Source organism: Perognathus longimembris, chromosome 14 (assembly GCF_023159225.1).
Source record: "Perognathus longimembris pacificus isolate PPM17 chromosome 14, ASM2315922v1, whole genome shotgun sequence".
In the NCBI taxonomy this organism is placed as follows: Eukaryota; Metazoa; Chordata; class Mammalia; order Rodentia; family Heteromyidae; genus Perognathus; species Perognathus longimembris.
The window spans coordinates 54,726,379-54,749,097 of record NC_063174.1 but is presented as its reverse complement, the minus strand read 5'-3'; the positions used below and the strand labels follow the sequence as shown (position 1 = coordinate 54,749,097).

The following is a 22,719-nucleotide window of genomic DNA, read 5'->3' as shown; positions in this document are numbered from 1 at the left end:
GACAGCACCCAGGCCCTGAGTTCAAGCTCCAGAGCCAGCACCACAAAAAGACCCGACTGAGCTTGCTAAACAGGAGGGAATATGATCGATCTGCAGAATAAAGTGAAGGAGGCAAGATAGAGAATAATAATGTGCTCATTTGTAGAGAAGAGGAAAAGGAGACGTCATAAATGTGAATAAAAATGTTTGCAAGACTACAAGAATATGTACACAGGACAGCCTCTGGGGGAGAGGAAGTCTGGGGTGGAAAATTTTTAACTATTCTTTTGTACCAGTTAAAGATTTTATTTTTTTATTTTTTTTTTTGGCCAGTCCTGGGCCTTGGACTCAGGGCCTGAGCACTGTCCCTGGCTTCTTCCCGCTCAAGGCTAGCACTCTGCCACTTGAGCCACAGCGCCGCTTCTGGCCGTTTTCTGTATATGTGGTGCTGGGGAATGGAACCTAGGGCCTCGTGTATCGGAGGCAGGCACTCTTGCCACTAGGCTATATCCCCAGCCCTAAAGATTTTATTTTTATACCCAGAAAAACTTTGAGTATGCCAAACACATACCCCACCACTGAGCTATACCCTCCAGACCCTTGTTAGTACTGGGGCTTGAAGTCGGCCTAGGTGCTGTTCCTGACTTTTTTTTTGGCCAGTCCTGGGCCTTGGACTCAGGGCCTGAGCACTGTCCCTGGCTTCCTTTTGCTCAAGGCTAGCACTCTGCCACTTGAGCCACAGCGCCCCTTCTGGCCGTTTTCTATATATGTGGTGCTGGGGAATTGAACCCAGGGCCTCATGTATACGAGGCAAGCTCTCTTGCCACTAGGCCATATCCCCAGCCCCTGACTTTTTTTTTTTGTTTTGCTCAAGGTTAGCACTCACTTGAGCCACAGTACGACTTCTAGCTTTTTGGTCAGTAATCAGTCTCACAGACTTTCCTTCCTGAACTGTCTTCAACCCACCATTTGTAGATCTCCGCCTCTGAATAGCTAGAATTATGGGTGTGTCACCAGCACCTGACCCTTTCTCAGTGTTCAAGTTTGAACTCAGGGCCTCACACATGCTAGACAGACACATTCTACCGCTTGAGCCACACCTGCAGCCCCTGGCTGAATTTTTGTTTATTTTGGCCAGTCCTGGGGCTTGGACTCAGGGCCTGAGCACCGTCCCTGGCTTCTTTTTCTCAAGGCTAGCACTCTGCCACTTGAGCCACAGCGCCACTTCTGGCCGTTTTCTATATACATGGTGCTGGGGAATCAAACCCAGGGCTTCATGTATACAAGGCAGGAACTCTACCACTAGGCCATATTCCCAGCCCCCTGGCTGAATTTTTAAGTGACTTGCATGTACTATTTTTTCAAGTGAAAGGTTGAATTAAAGAACTTACCCTTCACTTGAAAGAGCTCACATCCCCTGAAACGCACTGACTGCTGCAGCCTCCTGGACCTGTTCATCCTTGGTGTGGGCTTCCTAGCACCGGTCCCAGTGCTCTGCTCTTCCCCTCTCCAGCGTCTTCCTGTTCCATTCATTTTCCTGGCTTCAGTGACCACGGAGGCAGACAACTCCCAGGCCTATCCCCGGCCTGCACTGAGAACCTCAGGTATCTGTGCAACTTCTGCTGTCAGGTGCCTGAACCTGTGCTGCAAAATCACGCTCGTGGGAGCTGAGTGACGGCCAGCGTGGGGAATGGAGCTAGGTCAGAGGACGGCATGGCCTTAGTACTCACTGCCCAGAGGCACGAGGCCCATTCTGATTTGGCAGATCAGGAACTGAGGCACAGAGGCTCACATGGCCGGTGAGACCTGCGTGCAGGTCTATCCAGCCCTGTAAGAGGCATTTTCACTGTCCTTGTCATAGGACTGTGAAGCCAGGGGGTCTAGAAGATTCCCACTGACACTCTGTTCCTCAGTATTGCAGCTCTCCAGCTTGGACCCTCTTCCCCACTGTGCGACCTGCCCCTGCCCACTGCTAATGGTATATCCTGGGTTCTGGGCTTCATTCCCCAGTCTGCTGCCTGCCCTGCCTACTGCTGGGATATCCCAGGTTCCATTGAGTGGCCATGAAACACCCCTGTACTCTGTGCTTGGGCCTATGCAGTTCTCGGCAGGTTGTTGGTGGGTGGATGAGCTCTCCTGTTGGCGGCACCAAGCCCTGTTCTAATGATCAGGGAAGCCAGTTCCTCACCTCCCTGGGGAAGATACAGATATTAAGCAAATACACTCACATAAGTATCATTACCAAGTGCACTAAGTGTTCTTCCAATAGATGTGAATATCAGCCCGTCGGTTTGGGGATTGGCTCCTGGAAGATGCCACCCTCATCCCTCTCTGCAGAGAGGGAGGCCGCGCAGAGCTAAACATGACTAACAACAATCACAAAAGCAACTAATTTCAACTGTTTTTATTTAGATTTTACAGAAACCTGATTGGAGTTAAGTATGTAATTTAAGTCCAGTAACACTTGCTACAAAAAAAAAGTACATAGAATGCCAGAATTCCTTAAAAGCAACTAGTATCACATCGCTTGTTTTGCATAAAACATGCATTAGTATCAACTGCCGTGTTGGCCAGAGTCTCTCTATAAGGAGAGACAGTCCAATACAGTCAGTAAGAAAACTAGTTGTGAACAGGTTTAAAAAAAAAAAAGAGGTTTTCCGGTTAGTGTGGAAAGAAGAGCAGTTCCTTTCCTGAAACAAGACCCCCAGCACGGTGGCACGCACAACTGTGCTGCACAGGAACCAAGGTTTCCAACACGCGGGCCTGACCTGTCACAGCAAGAAAGGAACTTTCTGGAAGTTAAATCAGATGTTTGGGAGATACAAACTTGCAGGACACAATGATAAACTGACAGTGTGGCTCAAATCCTCAGACTTGGAAAAGCACTCACGCTCCCTACGCTGAGTTTTCAAACTAAACCTTCCCACAAGGCCAGCTCAGGGCACCCCGGCAGCCCGGCAGCCCCAGGCCTGTGAGCGCCACCCACAACGCTCTTCACAAGGATCTGCAAGGAGGCTGATGCCAAAGGCCACAACTGGTACCTTATCAGGAGGCCTTGATGGTTCATCTTGCTCATCTTGACTGCTGGACACAAAGGAACAGTCACACACATAGCCTAAGTACTTTTAATTTCCTCAAAGTAGGTCACCTACTGTCAGGAAAGACCCTGTTCCTCCACACGGAGCAACTCAGGGCTCTTGGTGTACCAAAAAATCTTTTCCACAGACTGAAGGACCAACTGAAAGGCCTTCCTCTCAAATGCAGGATTTTATATGTCCCAGGAGGACCTGGGAAAGCCCGGTCATTAGAGAAGTGGTTGTGGACATGGCATAAACACACACACACGCATCATTCATATAGCCAAAGGCCTCATCTGGAATCTCTCCCTTAGCCTGTCTCTTCCAAACCAGTGGAATTACTGCCCTCCCTGCAAGCAAGCCAAAGCAGTATCTTTTGTCTTCAGTACAGATTCAAGGGGAAAATAATAACTTACTGGGGTTCTAATAACATTTTCATAACAAAGCAATATCAAAATAGGTCCACTTTAAATATAAAGTTATGAATATCCCTGATAACCTAAGGAAATCCAGAGGACTTAGTAGACCACCAAGTTTTCACAGGGGTAATGCCCGGTCGTTTTCGAGGCAGCAGGAAAGGGCCCGCGGACCAGCAGAAGTCCCCTCCCCTGGAAGCCCTGGGAGCATACAGTACTGAAATGCTAATATTCGAGTGCCAGGAGACTCAGGAATGAACAGTTCACTTTCAATTTCTCAGTAAAACCCAGAACCAAGGTTGGCTTCCTCAGCCCTGTCATGGGACCGTCTCCCTGCCACCCCCCCCCCCCCCACTCCCTCACGACGTGCCCGGAGAAGGCAGGTTCCAAGATCCCTTCTAAGCCAGGAGGGAGAGACAAGCAGAGCGGGCCTGAGGAAGCGTTAATCCAAGGCACCCTAGAGGTTCTGGCTTCTGCAAAGATGGCTACAGAGCTTCGGGAAGGGACAGTTCTGTGACAAAGTACACACATTTGGGAGTCTAAAAACAAATAACTAGAAAAGGAACCAATTTGCTTTCTCAAAACCAAATAAAACTTCTTAAAACTTAGAAATCAGAACACCCTGGGTATCCTGGACAGGAGAGCTGAAGTGTGTGGAATGAGTTGCGTTTAGCTGAGTCAGGAAGAAGAATGCTGACTGGGAAAAGCGTCACCTGGTGGCTACTGTAGTTAAGGAGGAGGAAGGGAGCTCACGGCCGGACGACGGGGAGGGGACCGAGTATGCAACAGGCCTCGTGTGTTCCTGGAACAGTAAGCGGCTTCTTCATTGGCCTGAGTGAAAGCATCGTATTCCATCCTAGCTGCAATAATACTGCATCCCATCCACTCTTCTCCTCTTTTTTGACTGAAATTCTTCGAAGAACTGCTGAATGTCCTCTCTCTTAACAACCTATTGACGAAAAGCAAAATTAGGAAAGAACTACATTCCACCACAACAGTATAGGTCACTCAACAATATAGCGCATTCCTAAGAAGCCAAACGCCACTGCCGTTAAGAACGACGGATTTCCCCCACTGCGAGAGTGACGGCCCATTCTAAGCGCACACTTGAGTGTCCCAAGTGGAAATTCACCGGCCACACCTACTTGCAGAACACGAGAGGGCAGCAGCGCGGCTTCTGGGCAGGACAAGGGCTGCGGGCTGGCAGGGGCTGCCAAGGCTGGTCGCCCTGCTGCTCCACACTAGGAGGGAGGATGTGACCACACATCCTCGCGAGGAGAGACAAAGTCACGAGCCCAAGTGGGTTTCTACTGAACGTGCACTGCTTTCACACCAAGACAGTGCTGGAAAAATCCTAAGCCCAAACACCCCAAGTCAGGACCTCTGTATTTCATTTGGCTAGTCCTAGGGCTTGAACTCAGAGCCTGGGCACTGACCCTGAGCTTCTTTTTGCTTAAGGCTAGCACTCTACCACTTGAGCCACAGCGCCGCTTCCAGCATTTTGTTTATGTGGTGCTGAGGAATCGAACCCAGAGCTTCATGCATGCTAGGCAAGCACTCTACCACTAGGCCATATTCCCAGCCCCATCTTTAATTTTGGAGATTAAATCTAGTGAACTTTTCTGCCCATGATGGCCTCAACAGTGATCCTCCAACTCTCAGCCTCCTGAGTAGCTAAGGTTACAGGCATGAGCCAGTGGTGCCCAATTTAGAAGCACTGCTTTTGTGTGTGTGTGTGTGTGTCAGTCCTAGAGCATGAACTCAGAGCTAGACTACTATCTCTGAGCTTTCTTGCTCAAGGCTAGCACTCATCACTCAAGCTGCTTTCTGCTTTTTTGATACTTAATTGGAAAAAAGACTCTCACAGACTTTCCTGCCTGGGCCAGCTTTAAATTGCCATCTTCAGATCTTCCCGTCTCAGCTTCCTGAGTAGCTAGGATTACGAGCATGAGCTACCAGCACCCAGCTAGCACTGCTTTTAATTCATCACTTTATGTGCTACAAGGCAAATTTATCTTCTGTCTTATGAAGGGAAGGCTTTAGAACTTGAGTCAAAGGTATTTACTTAAAAAAAATGTTTTTGACACTACTGGAGCTTGAACTCAGGGCTTAGATGCTATATATCCCTTAGCTTTATTGCTCAAGGCTGGTACTCTACTAATTATGCCATATTTAACCAGCAAACTAAAATATTAAAAATATTTAAGTTAAGCTAGGCACTAGTGGCTCATGTCTGTAATCCTAGATACTCAGAAGGCTGAGATTTGCAAATGGCAGTTTGGAGCCAAACTGTGCTGAAAAGTGTATGAGATTCTTATCTCCAATTAACTACCAAAAAGCCAGAAGTAGAGCTGTGGCTTAAGTAGTAGAGTGTCTGCCTTGAACTGCCCAGGTCCCAAGTTCAAGCCTCAGTACTGTGTGTGCATACACGCATACGCATACATATATATACACACACACACACACACAGAAATTTATGCATAGTATACGTGACTCCGATTTGATTTTTTTTTCTTGCCTAATCACCCCACTCCATCTTTGTTTTCATTAAGTCCCAGTCAACAGAGCTGGTGTTCCTGATTCCTTCCCATGGCCTTCTCCGCTCCACTACTCCAGACCTGAGTGGTGCTCTTGCCCCTCATTCTTTCTGGCCTTCAGGGACTGCTGAGGGCCTCCAGTATGTCCCTTGGTGTCTCACTGCCCCTTACTGATCTCCCTTAGCCTGCCAATAGCCCTATAAATAGTTTCTGCATTAAACTTTCAAGCACTCAGCTCTGCTTGGTGGTACTTACCCATAATCCTAGGATTTGAGAGCCGAGACAAGAAGATTAAGAGTTCAAGGACAGCAGAAGCTACACAAGAAAGTTTTGTCTCCAACTCCTCAGATAAATATAAACGGTTCTGTTGGGTTTGGGGGTGGGTTTTTTTGCCAGTCCTAGGCCGTGAACTCAGGGCCTGAGCACTGTCCCTGGCTTCGTTTTGCTCAAAGCTAGCACTCTGCCACTTGAGCCACAGCGCCACTTCTGGCCGTTTTCTATATATGTGGTGCTGAGGAATCGAACCTAGGGCTTCATGTATACGAGGCAAGCACTCTTGCCACTAGGCCATATTCCCAGCCCAAATATAAAAGTTTTAAGTACTCCATTTTAAGGTGCAACCTTTTTCTTTTTATCATCAAAGGAAATAAGCAGTATTCAAAACTTACGGGGAGTGATGGAGGTTATTTTGAGTGGGGTACATTGTATATATGTATGTAAATATTAAAAAGAAACACCATCCTTGTAAAACTAATATATATGCTAATAAAATATTTAATAAAAATAAAACACATATAGGCCTATGATTAAAATTATTTAATTCAACATACCGTGCCTTCATCAGCGAATCTCTTCAGATAGTCTTTAAGTTCAGTCTTCAAGTCATTATATTCTAAATCAAAACCACAGAAGTACTTGAAGTGTAGTTAAACCAAGTGCTTTCAAAAACCATTTACTTGCCTTTGACAGCTGACTATTTAGTAGATTAAAAGTAAAATCTGCATTTGATCTTAGAGTCTCCCAAAACTTTTTGCATCCTTCATTTTAACAAGAACAAAACAAACAAAAAATAGACCCACAAATGCAGAAATATCCTTAAAGATGAGCTAAGAATTTTTTTTAAGGTTTACTATTTTTCTGGAATTCAAGTACTTGCAGTAATCATAGCAGATTAAGTGTAGAATTCATGCCCTTAGGCTGGGAATATGGCTTAGTGGTAGAGTGCTTGCTTTGTATGCATGAAGCCCTGGTTCCATTCCTTAGCACCACATAAACGGAAAAGGCTGGAAGTGGTGCTGTGGCTCAAGTGGTAGAGTCCTAGCCTTGAGCAAAAAGAAGCCAGGGACAGTGCTCAGACCCTGAGTCCAAGCCCCAGGACTGGCAAAAAAATCCCCAAAACAAAAACAAACAAATAAAACCTCATGTCCTCATTAGCAGTCTATAGTGAATACAAGGCATCTTGAGGTCTACAATAATCTCCCATAGACAGCTGCCACTATCAAAAATCTTTTGTTCTAACAAAGACAAGAGGAATCAATTGGACTTGAAATAAGTAAGAGACTCAAAATAATCCATCAATTCTATAAAAGGACTCCAAGGCGGCACCATGTGGAAAGAGGCAGCAGAACACTGATGTGATGTCATTGCAGGCATCCCAGGATCTGGAGACAGTTTCCCTTCTAGTGAACCACCAAAGAACCACCTCACCAACTGTTAAAAAGTTGCCATCTTTCCTCAGAAAAGAGGACATAGACCCAAAAATAATAATAATAATAAGGATGGATATGTAGGGCTGGGAGGTAGCTCAGTGACAAAGTGCTTGCCTTGCAAGTGCAACATCCTGGGTTCGATCCCCAGTACCAAAAAAAAAAGAGACAAAAAAAAAAAAAGGAGGGGGGCTGGGGATATAGCCTAGTGGCAAGAGTGCCTGCCTCGGATACACGAGGCCCTAGGTTCGATTCCCCAGCACCACATATACAGAAAACGGCCAGAAGCGGCGCTGTGGCTCAAGTGGCAGAGTGCTAGCCTTGAGCGGGAAGAAGCCAGGGACAGTGCTTAGGCCCTGAGTCCAAGGCCCAGGACTGGCCAAAAAAAAAAAAAAAGGAGGAAGAGGACAAAGAAAGCTCAATGAAAATTACACTGAGGGATGGAAAAAAAATCTTCATTCAAACATGTAACCTTAATCAAAACAGTACATGTTGTGGCTTCTCAAATGTATAATTGTCCTGGAATGAAACTCCAAGTACATAGCAGCTAAATAAATACTCAACCATATTTAAATCAACCAATGACAGGTAAGGCTTACTAAATGATTCAAGCTTTACTGCATGTAGAACTAGAAATAGGGTTTACTATCTTCTTTCTTTATACAATTTTTTGACACAGTGAAGGAGACTTCATGAACTCTGCGCATTTTCAGACACAAACGGTATTTACCAGAAATGAGCTCCACCTGCTGGACTCTATTCATGCTATTCAGAGTGTCCATTAACGGGTCCCTTCTCTCAGTGGCCTGGGCAATCTTGCCCTTGTTTTCGTAAGCCAAAACGGTGTCATATTCATCTGTCAGGAAGAGGACATCCAGGTCTCCATACATTTTCTGTAAAAACAAAAAACAAAAAACAAAAATGTTGCTTTTACCATTAGAACTTATATATCATATGCAGAAAGCCAACCAAGAAAAATACCACAGATTATTTATTTTTAACACCTAGAAAAATCTGAGCCTCTAAACACAACTGCTTGAAGGATTTCTATTTTTTGCCCAAACCTTTCTTAGCAATCTCCCAACTTCCCAGTGGATGTGACAAGATTTATCTTCAAAAAACACGTTCAGAGGGAAGCTGGGAGGAGGGCACAGAATGAGTGGCAAGTGGGTAGTAACAATAGCAATAATAATAATATAGCAGAGGGGCCCACCAGCTAATTCGATATTGACGAAAGTGAACTAAGCAACTCATGGGCGGGGATGGGAAGGAGGGAATGAGAGAAAAAGAGGGAACAGATGTTACTAAACAAAAGGAAAGTAATATATATGCCACCAAATTGGAAGAAATGATTTTATTGTTAAAGTTCATAGAGTTCATAAGCTATGTAGTGTGATGAGTTTCATCATTGTGAAGGCTAAAATGTGTACTATGAAATATATGTAGTAACTTACTCAATTTTGTTTTTAAAAAGGGGGTTGAGAATATGACCTAGTGGTAGAATGCTTACTTCGTATACATGAAGCCCTGGGTTTGATTCCTCAGCACCACATTTATAGAAAAAACCAGAAATGGCACTGTGGCTGAAGTGGTACAGTGCTAGCCTTGAGCAAAAAGAAGCCAGGGACAGTGCTCAGGCCCTGAGTTCAAGCCCCAGGACTGGCCAAAAAAAAATAAAAAATCGTGTTTGGGCTGGACTAAAGATAAAAAGCATTTAACAATTCTTAGTTTCTTCTACAAGAATTCATAAATCTGCTTAGTAGAAAAAAATTGGAAAGTCCGTGCTGCACTCCTAGATCAATTCCTATAGACACTTTAACGCACAACACACACAAACATAAAACTTACTGATACTCACCATACAGCCTTGGCAGGTGCACAACTTGCTGCGCCAGTTCAGGGGCCAATAGGTGGCAGTGTCTTTCTTTACAAACTGCTTAGCTTTGAGCTCCTGAAATCTGCAGCCAGATGGTGATTCTGTGTTCAGGCTTTGATTCTTAAACACAGTCTGCAATAAAATGAAGTTTTGAAAGGCTTTTTGAACTATCATGGTTCTCACTGTTCAGATTTATGAAGGAACTTTTTTCCGTTGATCCTGGGGCTTGAACTCAGGGCCTAGGTAGGTGCTGTCTTGAGGTTCACTCAAGGCCAGTGCTCCACCACTTTGAGCCACAGTGCCACTTCCTGCTGGGCTGGCTTTGAACCACTATCCTCAGATCTCAGCCTCCTGAGTAGCTAGGATTACAGGCATGAGCCACTGGCACCCAGCTTTGAAGGGACTTCTTAGGTTAAGACTACATTGAAGGGGCTGGGGACATGGCCTAGTGGCAAGAGTGCCTGCCTCATATACATGAGGCCCTGGGTTCGATTCCCCAGCACCACATATACAGAAAATGGCCAGAAGTGGCGCTGTGGCTCAAGTGGCAGAGTGCTAGCCTTGAGCAAAAAGGAGCCAGGGACAGTGCTCAGGCCCTGAGTCCAAGCCCCAGGACTGGCCAAAAAAAAAAGACTACAGTGAAATTCAAAGATACAGACCTTATGGGATTAATATTATCTAAATTACATTCCTTTTTGATATGTGCTTCATGTATTACCTGGAGATCAGATTCCAAACTAGAGCTCGCATGAGGCTCATTATTCTGCTCTGCTTTAACTTCCTTGACAGCATCTTTTCCATGTTCGGGAACATCATCTTTGAGGGTAGTATCTTGACAACTACCATTATCATGCTTGACAACTTCCTGATCACCTATTCCGTCAACATTCAGCACCAACCCATCATCCTCAGGAGATATTTTCATTACTGTGAATTCAATGAATACAAACACAAACACACAAATACTCATAGACCTATCAGACAAAGCATTTATTCTCACTTTAAAGTATTTCAGAATCCAGAAAAGGAGAAGTTACCTTATTCTCTGAACACAGAGCTAGGAAATATTAAAACTTCTTTAGGTTATATCTGCCTAAGCTGAAATATTAAACTGTTCATTTAAAAATATTCATTACCACTGACGTACTTTATGTGTAAAGGAGAAGCAAATGTGCCAAACATGCTAAAGAGGAGATAGGATAATCAAGGAGGAAATGAGGGAAGGTAAATACTGTGTACTCTTTACCTGACTTATGTAACTATTACCTCTCTATACATTACCTCCTTAGGAGGCTGATATCTGAGTGAGAATTATGGTTCAAAGTCAGCCGAGACAGGAAAATCTGTTAGACACCTACCTATCTTCAATTAATCACCAAAAAAGCCAGAAGTGGAACTGTAGCTCAAATGGTAGAGCACTAGTCTTGAGAGCAAAATGAGAAAAAAAAAAAAAAGGTGACAGTGCCCAGGCTCTAAGTTTAAGCACCAGGACCAGCTCTCCATCACACACACACACACACACACACACACACACACACACACACACACACACACACAAAAAGGTTTCTAGGCCTGGTGTCCCTGGGTATGCCTATAATTCTAGCTACTAAGGAGACTGAGATCTGCAAATCACTGTTCCACGCAGACTCTTATTTTCAATTAGCCAACAAAAAGCAATAAATAGACATATCGTTCATATAGTTCAAGCTGGACTGGGGGCTTGGCTTCAAGTAGTAGAGTGGCCTGCCTAGCAAGTATGAGGCCCTAGATTCAAATCCCAAGTACTGCCAAAAAAAAGTTATCAAACACTCTACATTAAACAACAATTTCCCAAGCACAAGTTTGTGTCATGTCAGTTTCACAGAAGCACCTACCTGCCAAGTGTGCTGCATAGGCCCACAAGAAAGAACACTGTTTCATACAACCCTGGCACACCATCTCCTGGAAATCTCCACTCTCAGGGGGAGCAGCACCAAGATGCTGTAAATATAGAAAACAGCTTTCTTGTGATCTCCAAGAGAGCTAAAATGCCCATTTTTTAAAAATTTTTGCAAAAGTCCACTATGAACATAGTTTCTTTCTTTTTTTCCCCAGTCCTGGGGCTTGAACTCAAGGCCTGGGCACTGTCCCTGAGCTTCATTTGCTCAAGGCTAGCACTCTACCACTTGAGCCACAGTGCCATTTCTGGCTTTTACTGTTTATGTGGTACTGAGGAATTGAACACAGGGCTTCATGTATGCTAGGGAGGCACTCTACCACCAAGCCACATTCTCATCCCCTAACAGTTTATTTTTTAAATGATTATTTACTTATAAAGGTGATATGTACTGAGGGATTACAATAACATCAGTTAGGTAATGAGTATATTTCCTTTCTTCCACTAGTGTCTTTCCTTCTCTCACTCTCTCCCAACATAGTTTTTTTTTTTTTTTTTTTTTTTTATGATTTGGTCAGTTGTGGGGCTTGAATTCTAGTCCTGGGCGCTGTCCCTGAGCTCTTCAGCATTGTACCACCAGAGCTATCACACCACCTCCTGTTTTCTGGTGGCTAACTGGAGATAAGAGTCTCAAGTACTTTCCTGCCCAACTTTGCTATCCAGATCTCAGATCTCAGCCTCCTGAGTAGCTAGGATAATAGGCTTGAGCCACCGGAACTGGCTCATTATTTATTTATTTTTTGCCAGCCCTAGGGCTTAATCTCAGGGCCCGAGTACTGTCCCTGGCTTCATTTTGCTAAAGGCTAGCTAGCACTCTACCACTTGAGCCACAGCACCATTTCTGGCTTTTTCTATATATATGGTGTTGACAAATCCAACCCAGGGCTTTATGTATGCAAGGCAAGCACTTTACCACTAGGCCATATTCCCAGCCCCGATAGTTTATTTTTAAAGGAGTAATTGTAACATAAAATAAAAAAAAATTCAAAAGGTAGAGTCTTTGTCTTTCTTTAGAGATAAGACTTTAAAGGGAAAATGTTTTCCTTACCCTTCCATGGAACCAGTCTTCACAAACTATACATTGAATCATCTCATCAGGAACCTAACACAGAAAGATGTTGTATGTTAATGACTGCTTTGAATTTGGGGACATGGAAGTAAATTTGACACAAAGTAGAACTAGACACTAAGTAATTTCTCTACCAACTGTGAGACCCTAACCATGTAACTGCAATTAAAAGAAGAAAGAACTTTACATGAACAGGTCTGCAAGCCTATCTTCTCTCTCTCTCTCTCTCTTTTTTTTTTTTTTTGCCAGTTCTGGGGCTTGAACTCTGGGCCTGAGCACTGTCCCTGGCTTCTTTTTGCTCAAGGCTAGCAAGCACTCTGCCACTTGACCCACAGCGCCACTTCTGGCATTTTCTATATATGTGGTGCTGAGGAATAGAACCTAGGGCTTCATGTATACAAGACGGGCACTTTACCACTAAGCCATATTCCCAGCCCACCTTTTTCTTTTTTGAATGGACAACTCAGAGGTTCTAAAAAATGCCCAATAAACCCACGAAAAAAACTAACTTCAATCATAATCAATGAAAGCAAAAACTTTAAACAGTATTCTTCATTTATCAGAATGGCAAAATTTTTATGGATTGGTAAAATATAGGGTTGATAGATGGTTGGGGATAAAAAATAGTATCATATATTGGTGGCTGAATCCTTTTGGTAGGTATGATCACAATTTTAAATAAATATCTTCTGACACATTAATTCTACATGTAGATAGCCATCCCATATATTTTCAGGAGGATTCTCAGCTATAAAACCATATGCTGGGGCTGGGAATATGGCCTAGCAATAGAGTGCCTGCCTTGTGTACATGAAGCCCTGGGTTCGATTCCTCAGCACCACATATATAGAAAAGGCCAGAAGTGGCGCTGTGGCTCAAGTGGCAGAGTGCTAGCCTGGAGCAAAAAGAAGCCAGGGACAGTGCTCAGGCCCTGAGTTCAAGCCCCACGACTGGCAAAAAACAAAACAAACAAACATATACCACTGCAGCTTTCTTCATTAGAGTTAGCTAAAAATTAAGGCATTATTCTGCCACAAAAGAGCAGTTACATTAAATCAACATACAAAATGCCATTTTTGAGATAGCCACATTGTATATACCTGGGGTTCACTTGGGAGGTAAGAAGGAATGAGAGGGGCTGGGAATATGGCCTAGTGGCAAGAGTGCTTGCCTTGTATACATGAAGCCCTGGGTTTGATTCCCCAGCACCATATATATAGAAAACGGCCAGAAGTGGCACTATGGCTAAAGTGACAGAGTGCTAGCCTTGAGCAAAAGGAAGCCAGGGACAGTGCTCAGGCCGAGTCCAAGGCCCAGGCCAAAAAAAAGGAATGAGAAAGAACTCTAAAACTTGCTTTTATGTGTAATTGAAATTGTTATGTATTGTTATTGTTGCTTCCAGGAAGGCAAGAAGTTGAAGGTAACTTCTCAGAATGTGGGAAAAGTGAGAAAGGAAAGAAGTTCTGGCCTTAGAAAAGTCCTTTCTAGGGCTGGGGATATAGCCTAGTGGCAAGAGTGCCTGCCTCGGATACACGAGGCCCTAGGTTCGATTCCCCAGCACCACATATACAGAAAAAACGGCCAGAAGCGGCGCTGTGGCTCAAGTGGCAGAGTGCTGGCCTTGAGCAGGAAGAAGCCAGGGACAGTGCTCAGGCCCTGAGTCCAAGGCCCAGGACTGGCCAAAAAAAAAAAAAAAAAAGAAAGAAAAGTCCTTTCTAGTGTCTCATTTCTATGTTTAGAGTACTTGGGATCTGTACCAGTTAAAGCCAGAGTTAATATGGAATGGTAAGCTCTGATATGTGAGAAAAATGTCTTTTCTATCTAAAAACATTGTTTCCTTTCTATTACTCTTGAGAGAATTCTTTTTCTGAAGGGTTCCTGCTTCCACCAGGTGGCTTGGCCCTTATTAATTACATTTTAGTTATATCTTTTTTTCCTGAGCACTTTAAGTAAGACATTCTGTTAGAAGCTCCTTAAATTGTAATCTTGTTTTTTAAGCCACATCCTTTTGCAGACTGTGAACCTGAGCGCAGCCCATGTGAGCAGAGGGGAGGACCTGCTGGGCTAGGTGATAAAAAGGAAGCAGCCTGACAGCTATGTGTTGCTTATTTGCCAGATTTGGGGCCAATGGTGCACCCTTCTCCAGAGGTAAAGTTTTCCTTGCTGAGTTCTTTTTGAGTTGAATCTTTATTGCTATGCGATAATCCAATATCCTGAGTTATTTCTAACAGATATGACAAGAGGCTGAAGAGGATAGAGACAATATAATCACAGTTTAACCTCCAAATCTCTTACCTCATCTTCAGGATCTGGATAAGGTCTCTTGCAAGTGCAATACAGTCCAAAAAAGTTGTCATTGTACTTATTACCAGAATTTACCTTTGCCTTGTCCTGAAAGATAATAATTTTAGCATGCATATACCAAGGCCTAATTTGGGGTATAATTTCATAAATCATGTAATAGATACATGCATGTAATAAATTGTTGCATTAAATATTTTCCACGAGTTACCTTTAACTTTGGAGTCTGAAGAAAAAAATTCATTCCTAGTAAAGACATTATTTTCCCAGAAACAGGGGAAAATAGTGTTTATTTTCTGCATCTTTGTAGCAACTGGAGAAAATTGAACATATACATACACATATATCCACTAAAATAAAAAATATAAGCATATGTACGTGTGTACATGTACATACGTACACATACATGTATTATACACCTATACATAAATGTATACACACACACACACAAATTTTTTTCTTTTTTCCACAACCCATGAGAACTTACATCGGTTGCAATGTCAAGGCATTTCTTTACGTATGGATGTTAGTAAAGACTCTCAGGTTGGGGGGGGATAGTGAAAGAAATCATCTAAAACTAATCTTCAAAGGAGGGGAACTATCTTTGACAAAAGAAGCAAATACCTGTCATTTGTAAATTTTCTTGTTCTAAAGAAAGCCGTTATGTTCTATAGATATAAGTTATGTAAATAAGTTATTTTATACAAAAAAAGAGGGGAACTATGACGCTAGCAACCATAATCAAACAATGTGACATTCCTTACTCTCTGCATTATTTCACTAAAATATATGAGCATAGCTATTAGCCAAAAATGCAGTAAACAACTTCTATATTTACCTAGCCAATTTAACTATTATCATTTTATTTACCTAATCTTAAAAAGTCATTCTGAGCACAGGTGGCTCACACCTGTAATCCTAGCTATTCAGAAGGCTGAGATCTGAGGACTGTGGTTCGAAGCCAGCCTGGGCAAAAAAGTCCCCATGGGACTCTTATCTCCAATTAACCACTCAAAAACCGGAAGTGGAAGTGGCTCTGTGGCTCACATGATAGAACCCTGGCCTTGAGCACAAAGAGACTCGGGGACAACACCCAGGCCCTGTTCAAGCCCCATAACTGCCAAAAAAAAAGTCATAGTGTTTGCTCTGAAAACCTCACAGCATGAGCATCGGCTCACAACTGTAGTCCTAGCTACTCGAGGAGTTGAGATCTGAGGACCGAGGCTCAAAGCCAGCCTGGGCAGCAAAGTCCATGAGACTCTTATCTCCAATTAACCACCAGAAAACCAGAAGTGGCGCTGTGGTTCAAGTGGTGAGCGCTAACCTTGAGCTTAAGAGCTCAGGGACAGCACCCAGGCCCAGAGTTCAAGCCCCATGATGGATGAAAAAAAGAAGAACCTCCTTTTTGAAAACATTTGGTTTTTACCCACTTTAATAAATACCATTCTCAGCTTCTTTGAATGTATTTGTAGTTATAATGGCTACTTACAGGAAATAATTTGCATTCCAGATTTTTAAATTTGCTGTTTCCACAATCACAACGAAAATTTCTAAAAAAAAAAAAAATTAAAAAAAAAGTCAACTTTCTATTTTTAATGAGGTGGTTATTTTTTACAGTTCTGAAGTCTGAACTCAGGGCCTCTCCACTTGCTAGGCTAGGCTGGCACTCTACCACTTGAATAATGTTTTCAGCCTTGTATTTTGCTAGTTATTTTTATTAGTTGTGAGGCTTGAACTCAGGGCCTACCTACTGTCCCCAAGATCTTTTGCTCAAGGCTGGTGCTCTACTACTTTGAGCCACAGCTCCACTTCTGTTTTTTTGTAGTTAACTGAGGATAAGAGTCTCACCGACTTTCCCGCCCAGGCTATCCTGCCAGGGCTAGCACTGAATGGCGATCCTCTGATCTCAGCCACAGGAGTAGCTAGGATAAATAGAAGTATGAGCCACCAGCGTGCTGACGTACTTTTTAAAGCTCAAATCATTTCCTCTTCCCTTTTACTCATTTCTAGGATTGAAACAGGGCATTTCATTGCTGCTTATGTCTCTGATTTGGAATTTCCCCAAACCTGTAACAATGAGAGATTTTACAATTCTGGAAATTAATATAAAGACAAATATCTGTACTACTCATACAATTAAAATAATGCAAAGAATAATTAGAGGGTTGGCTTTTTTTTTTTGGGGGGGGGGGGGGCGGCGGTTTGGCCAGACCTAGGGCTTGAACTTAGGGCCTGAGTACTGTCCCCGGCTTCTTTTTGCTCAAGACTAGCACTCTACCACTTGAGCCACAGTGCCACTTCTGGCTTTTTCTGTATATGTGCTTCTGAAGAATCAAACCCAAGGCTTCATGCATGCTTGGCAAGCACTCTACCAATAAGCCACATTCCCAGCCGTTTACCATAATTATGTTGTTGTTTGGGTTTTTTTTGCCAGTCCTGGCGCTTGGACTCAGGGCCTGAGCACTGTCCCTGGCTTCTTTTTGTTTAAGGCTAGCACTCTGCCACTTGAGCCACAGCTCCACTTCTGGCTGTTTTCTATATATGTGGTGCTGAGGAATCGATCCCAGGGCTTCATGTATAAGAGGCAAGCACTCTTGCCACTAGGCCTTATTCCCAGCCCCATAATTATGTTTTATTATTTTTTTTTTGGCCAGTCCTGGGCCTTGGACTCAGGGCCTGAGCACTGTCCCTGGCTTCTTCCCGCTCAAAGCTAGCACTCTGCCACTTGAGCCACAGCGCCGCTTCTGGCTGTTTTCTGTATATGTGGTGCTGGGGAATCGAACCTAGGGCCTCGTGTATCCGAGGCAGGCACTCTTGCCACTAGGCTATATCCCCAGCCCCCATAATTATGTTTTAAAAGGTCCTTTAGAGGAAAAAAATATCTTCAGTTACATACAATTGTATTAAATATTGTTAATATGAAACTAATAATAAAAAACAAAAAAACATCACAAGGCCCAATAGCTATACCTTTATGAACACATAAGATGATGCTAAATGAAATTAACTCCATGTTATGGAGACAATCGTTATATCACAGTTGTAACTACTTTCAACGTCCCATATGTATCTGTAGCTTCTATTACTGATGATGTTCTTGTATCACCTTCCTGTGGTTGTACCTACACTATCTCTGTAATCTTATCTAAGTATATTGGAAACTGTGTATACTGGTATTGGAACTAGGAAATTGAAAGGGAATACCAAAATTGAGAGACACAGGGTAAAAAAAGACAAACAACTACAAAAGCAATACTTGCAAAACTGTTTGGTGTAGGGCTGGGGATACAGCCTAGTGGCAAGAGTGCCTGCCTCGGATACACGAGGCCCTAGGTTCGATTCCCCAGCACCACATATACAGAAAACGGCCAGAAGGGGCGCTGTGGCTCAAGTGGCAGAGTGCTAGCCTTGAGCAGGAAGAAGCCAGGGACAGTGCTCAGGCCCTGAGTCCAAGGCCCAGGACTGGCCAAAAAAAAACAAACAACAAAAAAAAAAAACTGTTTGGTGTAAGTGAACTGAACACCTCAGGGGGGAAAGGGAAAGGGGGAGGGGGAGGGGGGTATGAGGGACAAGGTAACAAACAGTACAAGAAATGTATCCAATGCCTAAAGTATGGAACTGTAACCTCTCTGTACACCAGTTTGATAATAAAAGTTTGAAAAAAAAAGATTAAGAAGCAGGTAAAGTTAGGAAAGAATCTAAACATTTAGTAAACACCAGCAACAATCCATTTACCTTTTTGTGTATAGTTCAAACAGTTTGTGACTTCCATGGCATTCATAACTACAAGCCAGACAAATTCCTGCTGGTTCTTCTCCTTCTGGGGTGCAGGTACTACAGGCGTACAAAGCTTGTCTCTTTACTGAGCCCTGAAAGTCAGCCCCAAAGCAGAAGGAAACAAATTAATGAAAAACAGTAATTTAAGGCAGACACCAGTGGTTCATGCCTGTCATCCTAGCTACTCAGGAGGCTGAGATCTGAGGATTGTGGTTTGAAGCCAGCCTCAGCAGAAAAGTCCTGAGATTCTTATCGCCAATTAACCACCAGAAAACTGGAAGTGGAGCTGTGGCTCTAGCAGTAGATAGCTACCCTTGAACTGAAGAGCTAAGGGGCCGTTCCCAGGCCCAAAATTCAAGCTCTGGGACAAAAAAAAAACAACAAACCAGTAACTTAATATCAATACTAAGATCTGAGAAAAAAAAAGTCAGATCTTCTAGTCAAGATTTCCCTGTAATAACCTTTAAGATTACTTTAAAAGTTTATACAACACAATACCAAAACATTGCATGTTTAGTATCTATACTAATACTTGTTTTAATATAATTTATTTTCCTAAAGTGATAGTTTGCCTGCACTTGTGGCTCAAGCCTGAAAACCTGTTTACTCAAGAGGACGAGATCTGAGAACAGCTGTTTGAAGCTAACTCCAGCAGATTCTTATCTCCAGTCAACCAGCAAAAAGCTGGAAGTGGAGCTGGGCTCAAGTCCTAGAGCTCCAGGATTAAGCAAGAAAGTCAAGCAAGAATGTGAAGCCCTGAGTTCAAGTTCCAGTACCTTCCCCCAAACACAAGATAGTAGGTTTGGTGTTCCACCTGTGAATAAACTGTCACTTTCTTGAATTTTCTCATTTCTGGACTGTTTAATCATCATTATTATGACTTTCATCCCTACCACATAATGACTTCAAGTCTCTCCCCTTACTCCACTTTACCCAGGGGCCTAAATTACTTGCTTTCATTTGCAACCCTTGTTAAGTTTCATCCTGTCCGCCCTTCTCCATTAAGGTACCAAGAAATACAAGATGAGTCACTACCATTCCATCACACACACCCCCACCACCCTCAAACACTAGCATTCATCTTCCAAAGGCTAAACGGATCCTTATCTCCCCTCCCCTTCCTAGCCAGAGCCACCTGATGTTCTGGTTCCGCTCTATTTCCGGGGAGGGGATGGGAGGGTTACAGTGCACTGAAAGACAACAGTACTTGCTTGTTGGGGGAAGGGGGACGCACAAGCTCTCAGCGAAACTACATTGCAGAATTGCCAAGGGGCTTACAGCACAAGGGAAACAATTATAACCCCAAGCCCCGTACAAAACTCTGTTTTGAACATCATGCTCCGATGCGTTTTCTGCTAAATATTCTTAAGATGGAAAAAGAAGGGTCTAAGACGTCTAGATTTGAGACTCTGGTTTCGGGAAAAGCAGCCGGGAGGCACTGGAGAGGAGGGTCAGGTCAGAGTCTGCACGCCCGCGAGCAGCCGGGCGCAGGACGGAGGCCCCGGCGGGACACGGGCAGAGGCAGGGGGCGCGGAGGAGGCAGCGGTGGCCCTGGGGCGGCACAGGTGGGACGTCCACGGGCAGGTGGGAACCGGGAAAGCGAGGCGGGGAAGACGAGGCCCGGGCCGCGCGCCCACCTGCGAGTAGGAACATCTCTCCGAGTCGCTGCCGCCCAGGACAGCGCACGCCTCGTTCTCCAGCTCCTCGTCCTCCTCCAGTACGTCCACCAACGATACCACGGGCTCCAGCTCCGATGGACGCCCGGCGGGGCCCTCCGCTCCGGCCATGCTCAACTGTCACCCGCACCCTACCACGACTCCGGCGGAAGCGGGAAAAGCGGCCCCGCGAGGTGCGTAGCGGAGAAGGCGGGGCCTCAGGGCCAGGAACCAATTGTCGAGAAGGAACGCGATGGAAGTGGGAGGGGCGACACCCGACAAACGGAAGTCATCCCTCTGCCTTCTCCCGCCTGCGCCGGCCTGCGGGCTGGTTTCCGCTTCCGGTGGCGCTTCCCCGTGGCGCGCTCTTAAAGCGAAGCGGTCACCATGGAGCTGGTCGGGGAGTACGTAGGCCCTGACGGGGAGCCTCGGCCCCTACGGGTGTCCTGCGAGACGTCAGGTGACGCCGACCCTCTCCAGAGCCTGTTGTCGGGCGTAGCCCAGATGAAGGAGCTGGTCGCCGAGTTCTTTGGTTCCCTGGGACAGCGGGAGGCGCCGGGCCGAGTGGGGGCGACCCCGGACGACGCGTTGGACGGTGAGGCTGCTGGAGCTCCCGGAGGGGGCGGCGGGGCGGGGCGCCCTGGGGCCTTCGGCTGGGGAGCCCGGGAGATGACCGACTGACGGAAAGTGAGCCCGGGGTAAGAATTGAGGCCGTGATAGAACTGAGACTAAGCCTGGGGTAAGAATTTCACCCAAAAATGATAGGCCATGCCGTGCTCATCCATCTGAGCTCTTTCTTCCTAAGCCTTTAGATTGGGGGAAGGGGAATGGCAAACCAAAAACCAAGATGCATTGAACGCCCGAATGTGAGATGATTTGTGCTCACTTTCTGCCCTGAGAAACGCCACGAGGTGTGACGGGCGGAGCTGGTCGTTAAAGAGGGAAAATCAAATCTGTGAGTCCATGGCGTCCTGTCACCGTAGCCAGAGATAAGATGGCCGAGGAAGGCTAGCCTAGAGGGGGCATGGCTTTTTAGCTGGGTGTCGGAAGAGGAAAAGAGTTTCGCCAGGTTTGAGATTACAAACGTGTTTGAAGAGTGCAGCCCTAGTAGAGACAGCTTCTGTAGCCTGGGACAGACTTCAGTCTTAACCCAGAGGCTCCCTTCCTGTGTTAGTTTTCTTTTACTTATTTATACAAAGAAGTTCCAGTTCACCCTGTCAGGTTATAAGTACAATGCATCTTGATCAATATCACCCCTTTCCATTGTCCTCCTCCTCCTCACCCCCCTTTCCCAATCTCATCCATGCCCTCAGTTTCCTTACTTCCAACTTTTACATAATGTACATCTAATATGCTGCCAAGTCCCCGTTTTGTAAGTGCAATTTGGAAGGTGGAACCATTAATGGAGAACTCCATTAATTTTATTTAACTCTGTCTTAAATACAGAAATAGGTACTCTGTGTGTGTGTCCATGTGTCCGTCCCCATGTCTGTGTCTGTCCATGTCTGTCCACCCTGGGGCTTAAACTCTGAGCCTGAGCGCTGTCCCTGAGCTCTTATGCTCAAGGCTAGTGCTCCACCACTTGAGCCACAGGCTCAACTTCTGGCTTTTTGTTGTTATTTGGAGAAAAGAGTCTCAAGGATTTTCTTGCCCTGGATGGCTTCAAACTCATTCTCAGCTCTCAGCCTCTTGAGTAGCCAAGATTAAAGTTATTAAATAGAATCTTATAAAATAAGAATAGTTTTATTAATCCTGAAAGTTAAATAGTCTTATCTCAGCCATTTTAGCTACCAATATTCTTTCGACCACTGGACATGTCATGCAACGAATATTTATTTTAAAAGGTGATGATGAAGATGATGCAGAAGATGAAAATAACATTGTTAAGAGAAGTAACTCAGACGGACCATCTGCAAAACGATCCAAACCACCATCTTAGCAATAGCGTTTATGAAATTCAAAAGACTTCTGGTGAGCTGGGCCAGGTAGAGTGCATTGCCTGTGTTCTCAGCTATTCAGGAGGCTGAGGCAGGAAGATTGAAAATTCAAGGCCAGCCTGAGCTATGTAGCAAGATACTGCCTCAAAAAAAAAAAAAAAAAAAAGAGGAAAAAGGACTACTACTACATCTTACAACCTATTCATGCTGATATTTAAGGGATTTTGAACTGTAGTTTGGGAAAGCATTCATTTTATTCCCTGGAACAAGTTTATCAGAGGGAAAATTTTGTTTTTTACTAGAGAAAGATAAAATAAATGTTTGGGACTACAGTCTATTGTCTTGAGTGAGACATTTCAGGCTATAGAAATAACAAGTCCAAGTTGGCTACTGAATGTTTATCATTGTGTTCTTTTTAAAAAACAACTACTGAGTTAAAGTGTGTGATATCTA

At 44.4% G+C, this 22,719-nt stretch overlaps 2 protein-coding genes across 2 annotated transcripts; one reads left to right on the top strand and one right to left on the bottom strand.

The window, feature by feature from the left end:
- Positions 1-3,827: 3,827 nt before the first annotated feature.
- On the bottom strand, positions 3,828-20,525 carry Ubr7 (ubiquitin protein ligase E3 component n-recognin 7). Its single transcript, XM_048362125.1, has 11 exons — positions 20,312-20,525; positions 18,633-18,766; positions 16,387-16,447; positions 14,892-14,987; positions 12,576-12,629; positions 11,466-11,571; positions 10,310-10,518; positions 9,574-9,723; positions 8,446-8,608; positions 6,840-6,901; positions 3,828-4,421 (listed from the first exon to the last, which is right to left on the bottom strand). Exons 1-11 carry the CDS (start codon positions 20,459-20,461, stop codon positions 4,329-4,331), a joined length of 1,278 nt encoding a protein of 425 aa, XP_048218082.1. The 5' UTR covers positions 20,462-20,525; the 3' UTR covers positions 3,828-4,328.
- A 136-nt stretch (positions 20,526-20,661) lies between these two features.
- Positions 20,662-22,719, top strand: Gon7 (GON7 subunit of KEOPS complex). Its single transcript, XM_048362128.1, has 2 exons — positions 20,662-20,924; positions 22,174-22,719. Exons 1-2 carry the CDS (start codon positions 20,717-20,719, stop codon positions 22,266-22,268), a joined length of 303 nt encoding a protein of 100 aa, XP_048218085.1. The 5' UTR covers positions 20,662-20,716; the 3' UTR covers positions 22,269-22,719.